The sequence below is a fragment of the Ixodes scapularis genome, unplaced genomic scaffold (genome assembly GCF_016920785.2).
Source record: "Ixodes scapularis isolate PalLabHiFi unplaced genomic scaffold, ASM1692078v2 ptg000683l_1___fragment_2___debris__unscaffolded, whole genome shotgun sequence".
Taxonomy (NCBI): Eukaryota; Metazoa; Arthropoda; class Arachnida; order Ixodida; family Ixodidae; genus Ixodes; species Ixodes scapularis.
In genome coordinates, this window is record NW_024610020.1 from 55,818 (window position 1) to 70,039 (window position 14,222).

General features: G+C 45.7%; 1 protein-coding gene across 1 annotated transcript; it reads left to right on the plus strand.

The window, feature by feature from the left end:
• Positions 1-287: 287 nt before the first annotated feature.
• On the plus strand, positions 288-13,638 carry LOC115321020. Its single transcript, XM_029981259.4, has 4 exons — positions 288-379; positions 2,433-2,613; positions 7,127-7,268; positions 13,363-13,638. Exons 1-4 carry the CDS (start codon positions 292-294, stop codon positions 13,447-13,449), a joined length of 498 nt encoding a protein of 165 aa, XP_029837119.2. The 5' UTR covers positions 288-291; the 3' UTR covers positions 13,450-13,638.
• Positions 13,639-14,222: the final 584 nt, after the last annotated feature.

Below are 14,222 nucleotides of genomic sequence, written 5' to 3' on the forward strand. Positions count from 1 at the left end.
TAATTTTAGATTTCGGTCCTAGCCTTGGCTGCATCCTGTTTGTGCCCCTTGGTACTTTGACCTGTTTTTCCGGTCTACTATGTTGCGGCAGCCATGAAAAAATATAATATCGTAAAGTGCACCGTGACTAGTTTTTCCAGATTTAATACCGCTACAGAATGCCTCTCGTGTATTTTCTTTTCTTTATTAATGCTTTTTTTCTGCAGTCTCAATTTATGCGTATAAATGCGATACCAGTCTGGTCTCATCTAGTACGGTGTTTGACGTCGAGCCCCTTCAACCGAGCACACCATGGTCTTTGTCCACGTCGGCACACTGTTGGCTCTGGCCGGATTCTGCTCGGCTTCAATTGAGACTCCGGAGCTCACACCTTGCTCGGGTAAGCACGTTTGTGACACTCCACGCAACTGAACGACAAAACGCTCACAAGCATTTAGGCGAGAAATGTCACTCTAGGGATTAAAGCGTGCGAAAAAATGAAAACCTTAGGTCAAAACCCGCTCACTCGTTCAAATGACTATAGAAAGCGAAACACTTGAATGCATTTTATGTAAATAATTAGTGCGATCTCAAACAATTTTTTCACCACCGTTTTGGTTCGCCGGTTAGAAGTTCGTCTTTTCCATTGAGCCCTGTGTTCACAACTGCTGGGACCCTGGCGGGACTTACTGCATGGCGAAATAATAAAAAATGGCCCATTATATTTATTTCTAAAATGATTTAAGTTATTTTTCTTTGAATATTGTATACGCACCAGATAGAGGGACACAACAACACTAAAAAATATCTGTGCGTCTACTTTCACGCACAACACTCGGAGAGCCAATCAACGCAACTTACAGCAAATGACGATGCGCAAACATCTGTTTAGAGCAAAAAACGCAGTCTGAGTTGTGAAATTAGGCAATGCAAAACGTCACGCTTGCATTGCTTAATGTCACAACTCAGACTGCGTTTTTTGGTCTAAACATATGGTTCGGCATTGTCATTCGCTGAGCTGCCTCCCTAAGTTGCGCTGATTGGCTCTCCGATTGTTGTGCGTGGAAGCAGACGCACAGACTTTTTTTTAGAGTGAACAAGACTAGAAACACTTGCGCAACAGGCGTAAAGTGTTTGAAATGCGAAAAAAAAAAAATTCCTACGTCTCAACGTTGTGTGGCCCTACCTCTTGCCACGCATAATGGAAGTTCAAGACGCTTATCTATCCAAGTTCTTTGGGAAGGAGCATTGCAATAGGGGTCATCTATTATGAGCATCTAATAACAAGAAGACACCAAACACATATGATTTTGTTTCCACTTCTATAATAGGTTACATACTTCAGCTGTTGGCCTGTTGTGTTACCGGCCAACTCAACTATATTCCGAATAGAATGCACTGTCGTAGTGCTAAGGCGGAAAAAGAAAGATTGGTTATATTCTTGGGTATATCCTTTATTCTTACAAAAGAGCACGCGATTGTTTCTTCCCGCAGAAGGTTTCCGAATAGATGGATAACATTAAACGATAATAATAATGTTCATAATAAAAAAACACGCATTATTTCTAAAAAATTTTTACTTTCGGAAGACAAATTATTTGCGACCATAATAAAAGCAAAACGAAAATTCGCGATATTTTAAAGAAAATTTCACCTGAAAAACGAACTCTCGTCACCTTTATTTAGTGGCGGGTTTAGACCCTGCAAAGCACACCGTACCGAAGTTAAGAAGGAAACGAACACCAAAAGCTACGCTTTCAAAGAGACAGCAAAGCACGAAAAGCCCTAGGTGTGATCACGTAACTTCCGAATATCGCGCCTTCGCCTGATCGGATTCATATTATTAGGTCAATCGGGTCAATACAGGGAGAAACGGTTTTCGCCCTTGTACAGTTGAATTTTGCTGTCTTGGTTTGTGAAGATCTTAAATTTGACACTAAAACTCAAAAGCATATTGTATTCAAAAGTATTTTTTTTTAGGTATAACCACTACTTTGGCCTACCTCGAAGAAATGGTTACAAATCATAACGAGCTGAGATTGTATGTCTAATGTTAGATACTCGAACTTGACAAATAAGCTCGCTACTAGTTATTTACATTCACGAGCGTTTTAGTCTATACTTGGTTACAGGTTAAGAGCTCACGGCGAGGGAAAGTAAGGCCGGGGAGAAGGAAGCACATGGATTGCTCGAGAGAGGAGGAGGAAACATCCTCTTCGATCCAGCATTTCGCCTGAATCATCCTCTCCAGCCGCTCTTTACCTCGCCCTGAACTCTTACCCTATCACCGACTATAGATATGTTAAACTAAAACCTAAGGCGTACAAAGAAAGAAAGAACAAGCTTTATATTTGCTCGCGGGTTCAGAGTATCCAAGGTGTTTAATTTCGATCCGGTCGCACATGCAAGTTTGCCCAACTATGCAATATCACCCGACTGAATTTGCCTTGCAGATGTTCAAGGCTTCAAGCTTAGCGACCTTAAACTCACAAATGCTGTGCTGGGACAGACCATGACTGTGGATTTCACGTTGGACATTACCCAAGAATTAAAGAGCAGTCCTCAACTCACGGTAACCGCGACCAAAAACAACGGGCAAGAAATAGGCTGCTTATTTAATTTGATCGGCTCTTGGTACGTATATATTGCATAGCATGGTGATATATCTATTTCGATATATTGCATCGTTAAAATATTCCTGTCCAATGACGACTTTTTTTTTTTTCATCGTTTCCAAACTTACGCGGGGCCCATAAACAGATTGGCTACTCTAAGCCGAAACTCCGAACTGAAGCCCCGCTGACTCATAGAATCAAACGAGCAAATGCGCCATGTCATACAGATGCTGTGGGCTGTATTTCGTTGTAGTCTGCAATGGGACGGGGAGGGCGCCACGAGCTGTATAATCATAACCCGTAAACATATCGCGAGACGAGGCGTCCCGCGAGTCTCTACGCCTCCCAAAAAAGTGACGTGGCAGTCGCACCCCAATGGATGGGCTTCGAGGGCCCGCGTAACGCCCAACGCGGTCCCAAGTATAAAGGCCCGTCCACGCACACTTGCATCGGCTTCGGACCGAGGTCTTGCGACCTCTTACACTAGAACTGCATTTCTCTAGAGCAAAGGTTTTGCGGTATTTTCGTGATGAAATGTACGGATACTACGAAAAATTGTCGTTTCTACAAGTAACAAAAGTTTGTCAAGCAAAAAAAGAAAAAAAAAATGACGCGCCATAAAGATTGGAAAATACGAAAACGCCACAGTCACCGGATAGATGGCGTCAGTGTTTTCACCCGTACAGAGCTGTATATGGGGAGAGTCTGGCCAGTGGGTGTGGCGACGAAGGCGCCGGAGAGGAGAAAAGTGAAGAAGAGCGCCAAAGGAGCGAGAGAGGAAAGAGGGAGCAAAGGAGGAGACGAGCGCCATTTTGATGCGACACGCTTTCCGTACAGAGCACTGCTAAAGCTACGCGTCGTCTGCTGCGGGCTGACTCCCTTTTCGCCTGCATAAAAGTTTGCGGTCAGACATCGAGAAAACTTCATATGTTAGCTCTTTAACCCACCGAAGAATAACAGTATATCACTTTCTTGCCGGGGCCAGCAATTTAATGGAAATACCTGAAATTTAGGGGCCGATCCTAAGCATTCCACCGGGCGAATGAATGAAAATGGCTGCCTTCTCCGCTCTTTTGGGAGCAGGCGGGAATTCACGCGTTTCGCGCTCACGCGCTCGCGCTCACGCCTTTCGCTCTGCGCCGCCGGCTGATTGGCTCATTTGGGAGGGGGGCGTTAGGGCGGCGAAATCATAAACTGGCCGAACTCTTTCTATATACGCCTCTGCACCCGTAAAAGATCCTAAGAAGGCACTCGCGGTCGTACGCAGTCGCAAGTGTGTGAACTGGCCTTCAACCTGTTTAGGTTTTCTCTTCGCGTCAAATTCCATTAGATTCAGAAAATGCACCGCCCGTGACAATCTGATTTTAGTCTGTGTGCATGCGCTTGCGCGTCTTTTACCCTTCGACCGTGCCATGACTTACAATTAGTAAAACCAGGCGTGGAAATTCCTGCTAGACGACGTTAAAAGGAGATGATGCCAATAAAACACCGTCAAATACGCGAGCCACTGGGTCTTCCCATACATGATTGGTCCAGCAATGATAGAACGCGTAAAAAAACACAACAAGCACTATGTTTGGTGAGCTATTGACGCTATTTGAATGGTCCATCAGCTCGTGGCGTCTTCAGCGTCCAGAGGTAAAACAAAAGGCTTTGACCAACTCAACCCTCCGACGTCACACCACTGCGGTGGCGCTGCTGTCGATACTGGGCATGCGCAGATGCTTGGATTTGCGCGAATCTGGTTTCTGCACCCGCGCAGTGCCCAGACCCCCTCTAAAAAAGTCTGTGCGTCCACTTTCACGCACAACACTCGGAGAGCCAATCAGCGCAACTTAGGGAGGCAGCTCAGCGAATGACTTGTCACTATGCCGAAACAGATGTTTAGACGAAAAACCACAATCTGAGTTGTGACATTAAGCAATGCAAAACGTCACGCTTGCATTGCTTAATGTCACAACTCTGACTGTGTCTTTTGATTTAATCATGTTTCTGATCCTCATTCGCTGAGCTGCCTCCGTAAGTTCCGGTGATTGGCTCTTCGTTTGTTGTGCGGGAAAAAAGACGGAAGGGATTCTTTTAGAGTGCAGTGTGGGCAAGCGCGGTCTTGTTTATAAGCAGTGTGTTAATCGATACTCAGACGTCGAGCGCAGCAAACACAGCGTAGCGTAGCGAACACAATACTGATTGGTCGCAGATATCGGGTTCCTACTTGCCGGCCAATGAAAGGCCCTCGTTCTGTACTACACTGCGTTCACTGCGCCGAACGTCAGGATATAGGAGATGCTAAAGTATAGCTTGGGACAATCATGACTGCGAGGAAGTAAAAAAAAATAAAACCGTTCACAATTTTCTGTAACGTGAAATTGGAGCGCAGTTCTTAAGGAGGAGAAGGGGAGGGTTCGGAGGGGAGGGTATGCCTCTCCTGCCCCTCCGTACCCTCCCCTCCTCCTCGCCTCCCATTTAGCGGGAAATCTTCGCTAGATTTCCCGCTAAACTGAGCGAAAATTTCCCCGCTAAATTTAGCGGGGAAATTGACGTCGCGTGACCTGAACACCAATTCGGTTTGCCCACTAAATTTAGCGGAGAAACTATGACGTCCCATAATGCAACGCCCGCGGTTACGAAGGCGCCGACGCTGCTCAAAACGGGCGCTTAAGTGCTGCGCTCTAAAAAAATAGTCTAGGCATGACGTTGCACTTTTTACGCTGTTCCATTGGTCCTGCCAACTCGTAGCGTCGGCTGTGCTCGGACTTAAGGCGAAAGAAAGTATAAATCCACTCGGTTACGGAAATGTCCAGAGAGGCTGCTTCCACGGCCAGTAAACCCATTTACCCCGAAGGTCCGCCTCCAGTCGGTCGACCTGCCATCATTTTGAATACGGGTGCTGGGGTACCTATATTTACACTGGTTTTGAAGCACAGCGCCCAAATGGCGCTACACTGAATGTCTCAACGGCATCTAAAAGACAAGGCCTGCGTGTGATGTCATCGTTAGTGGGTCTTCAACCCGCCCCAAAGAGCTAAAACGTCGAAGCTCGACAAGCCGCAACGCACCAGACGCGTTCGTATTGGCGTCGCCAGGTGCTATGCTGAGAGCAAGTCATCTGCTTCTTGCACTGGAGTTGCGGTGACGTCAGAACGACGCTGAGTTCTGATTGGCTTTGATTGGAAGGGTATTGGGTAGACTTCAATATGTACTAGATGACTTAGGGTCTATCCACTATATATTTTTTTATCTGCCAATAAGAGTTTGGAGTTCTGATATCATCGCAACCCACTGTGCAAAAAGCAGACGAATTTGCGCTCCACATAGCGTCGCGCTTTCTGTGAGATACTGCGAGACGCGCGGGCGGCGATGCTGACGCAAGCTATGGCGGCGCTATTTAGACCAATTGAGTGAAGATGTTTGGTGGGGAGAGGCGCAGCCCTTGTCTTCTAGGTCTTATTGAGCGTCTCCAAAGAATGCAGTTTTGAACTACAGCCTCTGGGTGGCGCTTCGAACGACGGGGGTGGCCTTTGGGGGGAAAGGGGGAGGTAGGAGAGGGGGAGGGGTTCGCTTCTCTGTGGGAGTTTCACAAGTGAGTAGTTGGTGACAGGAGAAGATTTCACGGGAAGCTGATCCCATCTCTTTCTATATTAGCAAAGCGAACGCTGAAGAGAAGGTCGCCTCCTCTCCAGCTTTTGTTTCGCTGAAGCAGAAAGAGCTGGAAGATTTTCCTGACCTTTTAACCTGTCACCGACTATACGGCTAGCAAGTGTTCCAAAATGCGTCTTCGGCGCATCGGAGCACAAGGAGGAGTACGCCAATCAAAGGGCAATGTAGAGAACCCGTAGGGTGCGTAAGGAGCAGAGGAACTTGCAAGCCGTATAGTAACTTGAAAGGGGCAGTGCAACGATTTTAGTGTTGAAAGAATTGGCGATTTGTATTTTTTATATTGTTTATTCAAGCAGAAGTGACCAAAAACGCGTCACCTTGCCCCGAAAAACTGCTATTCCGGTGCGTAATTGCAAAGAAGAAAACAAAATATTTGTCGATCTGCAACCGCTTGTGGTGGTTAACGGAACTGATCGATCTGTAACGTACTCTGGGGATACGCGGAAGTGAACAAAACCTGTTCCCCTCAGCTGCTACACTCGCCGTCAGCCCGGTGGCGAACCGTCTTTTGTGTCGATCGACCGCCGCGACCTTCGACGATGCTAATACTTGAAAAGTCGATAATCGCGGAGGAAGCGGCTGGGGTGTCTAAAGAGAGATCCCAAAGGGAAACCACGTGATCCCCCAGAGTACGTCACTCGTAAGGCGACGTGGAGAGGTGAGAGACACTTTGATCTTCGATTTGTTTCATTTTTTACGTAAAAACTACTTCTCGCAAGAAAAGACGGTTTTCTGTTCTTCGTTCCATGGGTGAGGCAGATTGACTTCCGCAGTTAATTGGTTAAACGTTAAAAATCGTTGCACCGCCATTTTAACTGCGTGGTTATCAGTGACTTACGTCTCTTTTTCTCTCAATAATTTACGTCCTGTTCCAGCACGTATGACATGTGTGGCGGAACTAGCATTGTCGAAAAAACGCTCGGGTCCTTGTGGAACAACGAGTGCCCCATCGAACCAAATTCCTACACAAAGTCCCTTAGTGGTGAACTTCCCGAACTTGCGAAGTCTTTTCTTGGGGTAAGTATAGTCCCAGTTCGTGCAGTACAGAAACTCCAAACGACCACAGAAAATGTGCTGCGGTTGACAGCGGTTGCTGCTGCGCAGTGAAAAGGCATGTTGAAGGAGATTTTCCTTCCGCAAGTGTGCTGCACAATGTTTTCATTTAATGCTTTGATTTCAATGGAATCCTGTAGGAGACCAGTGTGAATCGATATGTGCTTTGGCAGCACGATGGTAAAAGATGTTGCAAGTGTTAAAAAAAAAAAAAACAAAGACGTGCATTTTTTTTTTACTGAGTTTTTTTTTTTTTCTTTTTTTTTTTGTGGTACGGGGACGCCTATGGCCGCTCCTACGGTGGAAGAAGCGAAAGTACGTACACGAGCTGTTCTCTAGAGGCGCGAAAAGCACTCGAGAGTGGAATCTGGGCCGCTGGGCGGCGGCACTGGGGAGGCGGGGAGCATGTCCACATAGCGCGACAATTAGGGTATTTTGCAATGAGGGCTACAGGAGGGATGGGGAGGCAGGGGATGGGCGGAGGAGGAAGGGAGTGGGTGTGCGTCTCCGGAGGGTACGAGGGTACATGGATGTACCCACGTACCCTCCGGAAGATGCAGCAGGAACGACGGCGAGAGGGGACGCAGTTCCTCCGCCGTAGAGTAGGGTTTTGCGGTCGAAGATTAGTTTTGTTTTGCATAGAAAGAACACCAACGCTACCGCCGTAAAATAAAAGCGTGACAAGCGAACATAGCAAATAAGGCTTCTCAGAAAATTCCCTTTGGCGCAATTTTTCAAATGGTACACCACAGACCTGCCACAATTGTGCGCAGCCTTAAAAAAAGAATGATAAACCATATTTTGTGAGTTTAATACAGGCATATATGTATATACACATAAGCTCGAGCTTTTATAGTCTTTTTGTGCCTCTGCAGAACAGCTCGCGTACGTACTTTTGCTTCTTCCACCGCAGGAGCGGTAGTGGGCACTCCCGTACTGAAAAAAAGTTTCAGAAAGAAAAGCACGTCTCTGTTGCTGTTTTTTTTTTTTTTTTTTTTTTTGCGCTTACATTTTGCAGAATCGCACAATGAGATACCAGCGTCGTCCTTCGGCCCAATTTACCCAGTTTTTTCACCCGTATGTCAACGCTAACGCTGAAGTGTTGCAATTCATTCGAAATAAAACAGCATAAACATCTCGTTGAGCGTTTTATGAAACTTAACAGATATTGAAGGGGTTAGGACGCGCCAAAAATAAAAATGAGATAACAATACGCTATAACCAATTGCATGGTCCTATAATTTTGCTAAATTTATTTTGTTTTTCAGATGACGTGATAGTTTCGCGGATAAATCGATGTATTCACGAGGCGCTCTCATCCACCCCATTCGGAAGGCGGGTTGGTTTTGTGGGTCGGTAACGTACTTCACCCACCGTCCCTCGCAGCACGGCGTCTTCTGGCACGCACTCGCAGACTTGGCTATCTCGGTGTCTCACGCTTCAGCTTCCTCATTTACCTTTCTCGTTTCGAGCACACGGTTTCGAGACGATGGCGTCCACGATATCGCTCGCTTCGCCGGCGCCTTCGACACTGATCGCAGCAGCGATGAGAGTGAGTGTTATCTAGAAATGTTGGAAGCTGGTCATTTTGACTTCGACCTGCTGCCAACAAGCTACAGCGACGACGGCGAGATCTTCGCGGACAAACTCGCCGTCGCCGCGAAGATCTCGAGCGTACTCAGTTGTGAAGTGGTCCGCAAACAAAACCATCCCGTCCGACGGAGCCCAGCCATCGCGCGCGGCATTACGTTTCCTTGCCTCCCTTCGCGTAGGAGTTGTCGGAACCGGAAAACAACGTAACCGCTGTTGTTTCTCCTCTACATTCCTACATTCCACCGCAAAAAAAAAACTTGGCGAGACATTTGGAACTTTTTTTACGTTAAAACCTCTCCGGCGTGCCGAGGTCACGGGCCGAGGCCGAAGAACCGAAGTATCTTAGCGGGTCAGCCAGGTTGCCATTGGGGCGTGAGTGAGCCTAGAATGAGAGAACGTTCATTCCGCGATTATGGTCACCTGGTTTATGAACACCATGGTGCAACTAACTTAGGCACCGACGTCAGAATTCTGCCAGTGTTGCCTGGTCGCCAGATGAAAATGATCAACATCCGTAAACGTATCATTGCAATTACTAGAGTTCTAGCAATCGCGAAATGTAGTGCATATACGCACTAAGTAACCCATGAGCATTCCATTTTATAAGTAGTGTACGCCCATATTTTTCGTGTCCTGACGCCATTAAGTAGTATGGGAAGTATTCCCGTTAAATAAAAAGATGTACGTACTGTTACTTTGTGTATTTGAGCATTTGTGACACCCTATACCAGGCAGCTAGGTTTAGTGGGGGGGCTTTCAACGCTGCGTTGTACCGAAGGCATTCCAAAACCGAAGATTGATTCACACGGGGGCGTAAATAGCAATTTTCTCACGAGAGCTACTCTCAGAAGTGTCTGTATGCGTGGCACACCCCGGTGCACTTAAAATACCGGTCATTGACTTTTATTTTAAATTAGTCTTGGAAATGTAGACGGCGAGAGCTGTCTCGTTCAGACGGCATGTTGTTTTATAGACCGAGAAGCCCCTGAGCTTGAATGACTAAGAACAAAGAGCGGGTTGGTGAAAGCCCAAGAATCAAAGAAAGAATAAAAACACTTAGGGGCGAGGACAGACAGCACGGTTCTTTCAACTAGCACGAACATTCACTGATTCCTCTTTTATTACGTACTATCTCCCTCATTTTTAAACTAAAGAAAAAGATGAAAGATTCATGTATCTTCTCCTTTAGTTTAAAAAGTTGGGAGGGAGATGGTACATATTGAAGGAGACATCAGTAAATGTTCGTTACTGGTTGAAATACCTCGGCTGTCCGTCTCTGTCCCTAAGCGTTTTTATTCTTTCTTTGATTCCTGCATGACCCCAAGAGCGTGATAAAGCCCTCACCGACTTAAAGAATATTAAATGTTCCTAGTGTATCCCAGAGTAGCCTGCATACAAGCACTTCTGCTAAGGTGTGAGACAATGGTTTTTATTAAGATATTTGCGGAGGATTTGAATCAATAATCGTTAAACGGTATGTCGACGCGGATGTTTCTACCTAGTTACTGTTAGAATGCAAAAGACACGAAGGTCTTGCCCGCCAAAAGCGCTGCGCCTATAATGCAGACCAGGTACCGTGCTATCATGACGATGTTTCCTTCAGCCTCATATTTTCGTGAATTTCAACGTTCTACGGGTGTATAGTATAAATTATACCCCACCAAATATAGCTATGTTTCAACTAAATATATTTCAGCGAGATATGATACATTTTTAATTACAAGTGTTAACTAAAATTGCCGAAAATTTCCACATTAAATAAGTCCTTCCGATCAAAAAAATATATAAATAAAAATTTAACGGCTGTCTGACATTTTATTTAATTATCCGTACCTATAGAAATTAGGCAGTACACATCCAGGCCCATTTGAGATAAGAATAGTATTCCACACAATCCAGGTCACGAATGTCGAACGGGAAAGGGCATTCGTGTTAAGAAATAGCAAAACGAGCTTCCCCTTTTTCTGCCTGCTTCAATGCAAGACAAAGGTTTAAAAAAGATTTAACTGTGGTTTGCCTTCGCTAGATAAAAGATAAAATCGCAAGACATGCCGTTACGCTGAATATTACCCTTATTTAACTTAGCGCGTAACATAGAGATGCACTTCTGATGTATATATGCATGGGACTTTTAGACCAGGCTGATGGTTTATCCAGGGTGGAGTCATGACTTCCGCACGCAATTATTCCTCAATTTGTTTGTATACTTCTGCTCGGTGTTTGAGGAGCCAGCAACAGACTCCTGACACCGTCATTAATACATTTATATAAAGCACTTTTCGCACTTAATGTGATACCTTGAGCAACTACAGCATTGAGCATATTAGAAAATTAGTGCGCTCGTTTTTATTTTTAAATACTTCGAAACTATGACCATTATTGAAGTCGCATGAAGGGCCCACACACACCACGGTGGAAGAGAGGCGTCTGAACGGCGCGGTCTCGCCTTGGAGAAAGTGTGTCGAAGGCTCGCTCGGACTTCTGACAAACGCCGTGGGATGGCGCAACGCCTCTAGGGTAGTAGGAGGCCTGCGGGAGGCACTCCAGAAGCCGTCCTTATTCGGGCATGTTTTCGAGGCCGCGAGCGCTGCGCGAAGCACGAGCCCGTCAACGGGCGTGAAGCGGCACAACTCCAGCATATAAGTGAAAGTGTCCGTCCGCCCCTCCGCTTTCAGTTTGGACATCATCTACACAAATAGCGCGGCTATCCTCCTCGCCTGCTACGCTCTTCTGTGACGTCGGGCCTCGTCATGATTGACGTCACACGCTAGCTACCAATGGTGTACCTGTCTATCTGTGGCGACGGCGGCCTTTCATCCCGCGGCCGCCGTTGCCACGGGAGACGGCCAAAGAGGTTTCACCTCTTTTCTCTCGTATTATAACGTTCTGTACTCGTATCTTTCCCTTTCCCGTTTCCGGGAGGCTCACACCGCAACAACCGTGTGGGATGATAGCCAACAGAGCGCGTGATAGATTGTCCGGACTCACGTGATGAACACGCTCAGGTCTACGTCAAGGACACCAACAATACAAAGGGTCATCCTTATTAAAAAAAAAAACGGATGAAAACGGATTGCAGCACGCTATATGACTGTGCTGTGTCGCTGTACGCCATTTGAAGTGTCTTGTTTGGTCAGTCCTTAAGGGGTGTCCAAACAGAACACGGCAGATGGCGAGTTTCTTCCTCTGAAGAGAGGAAGTGCTTTTTTAATTTCACCTTCATATGCCGTACTCTAATCTGCTTTCGTACGCTTTTTTTTATTCATTCAGTTCATTTTCTTTTATACTTTATTTTATAATATGGTCACAAAAATATAGAGCGTTTGAACCCATATCCAAAGGCTAGTTTGGGGTTCAAAAACGAAATAGATTTTTTATTCAATGCGACAGGCAACATGCACAGCATAAAATTAAAATATCACAAAAAGCTAACATAAGTAATTCCACATTTTACTAATCTGAAACACAGCATAAAAGTATTCTGGTTTTAGCTTTCATCTAGAAAATCAAGAAAACCATTTTTACACTTGACAGCAGGAAAGCTTCTTTCCGCTTGCGTCCTTGAACAGAGGCTTACAGCTTGCTCATCATGTAGATGGGGATAGCCACTATGCGCTCTGCTAGCAGACGTCACCACCTCCGCTGTTGTTGTCGGTCCCCAATCTCCCGAAGACAAGGAAAGAGAAGAGATGACACCTAGGAAAGAGAAGCAAAATCGTGCTGTTTGCTGCTGTTTACGTGTCCTGTTTAACTTTCCTTAAACGGACAGTGCTCCTGCCGGGAAATACGTCGAGCCCGAGAAACTTCTGCCGCCTTGGCTGGCCCAGTGCCCCTAAATGAGCTACGCTTGAGAGCAACGACACTTGGCCATATTGTGGCTGAAAATCATGGTTGCCAGTTATCTGAAGCTTTATCTGAAATCACAGGAAACGTTTCTCCGCCCTCCACAAATGTTTAAACAGTTCGCGACCGATCAGAGCAATATTACATGACCTTGCTAACACCAAATTTATTGATGAGGAAGTCGCACTTTTGAATTATGACGATCGGCAGTTGCGTCTGCTCTGCATACGAGCCAAAATGGCGGCGGCCACAACAATGTCGAGTAACGGAGTACCAATACTCTAAGCACAGCTCATTTATTGGCTCTAGGCTGGCCTTGTTGAGACACCTCTTCCTTCTTCCCCATGGCCAGCGCTGTCTCTGCAGGATTGATTTCCAGCTAAATTGTATCCCTTTCTTTCCGTACCTGACAGTCTTACTACGAATCTTCGCGGCGGCCTCCCCCCCCCCCCCCCCCCGCCCCCCCCCCCCACCAATAATTTGAGGTAAATATGCAGAAATCTTGCCCTAAACACGCCATCTCACGAAGAAATTGTATTCAGTACTACTATACTCAACTTCACTTCTTCTGGCCCTTAACACGCGAAATTTGAATCTCTTTATTTCGCACCGGTCTTTACAGAATGGAACTATCAACCTCATGTTCGAGGTACAAGACGGCGGGAAAACTGTCGGATGCCAGAAGTTTCCAGTTACTATAAAAATCTGAAAATCAGGCTGTTCATTCATCAGGACAAAAATGCACTCCCAGCATTGAAAAGAGCTAATTTCATGGCAGGTTTCTTTATTTTGTAACCAAGATCAAGTGCACCGTGAAGTTTCTTCTGTAGAAGAACCAAGTCTCATTGCACAATTGACACGAGTAATCAAGCTGAATAAACAATTTTTTCGATTTTTCGACCTTGTGTAATTTTTTCAGTTGTTTTTTATCAATATCACTAGATTGTATCTCCAGTTGAATACGCACCTCAGCATGTATCATCGACTGTCGTATTTCCAGAGTGTGTGGTCACACATTCGCCTTCCATGTCGGCCACTTGCGACACATGAGTAATACATTCATCCTAATAGCGTCTAGCAGATTTCTCCGCACTTTACGCCAACCACATTGCAATGTTTCGCTTTAAACTAACGTCACAATAAACATATCTTCCTCATACTACATTCGAGCATCTTTATTACGAACAGAAAATCTAAACAGTTCACAGAGTGTTTGGACACTCCGGCCAGCAGAAGGACGGTGCTTATCGACGTTGATGTCTCAAAATCCAACCATCCCATAGGTACACAGGACATTGATACACTAATATAAACGAGAATTTTCCACATCATAAAAAATGCACGACCATTTTCTTATCTTTCTGTGTTTAGGTCTCCCTTGCGCAGTTTAGCCGACACAGTCGCTTACAGATGAGCATAAAAAAGTGCCTTTACGATAATGGTATCTCCTGGAAACGATTTCTGCAACATCGAAGCTGAATT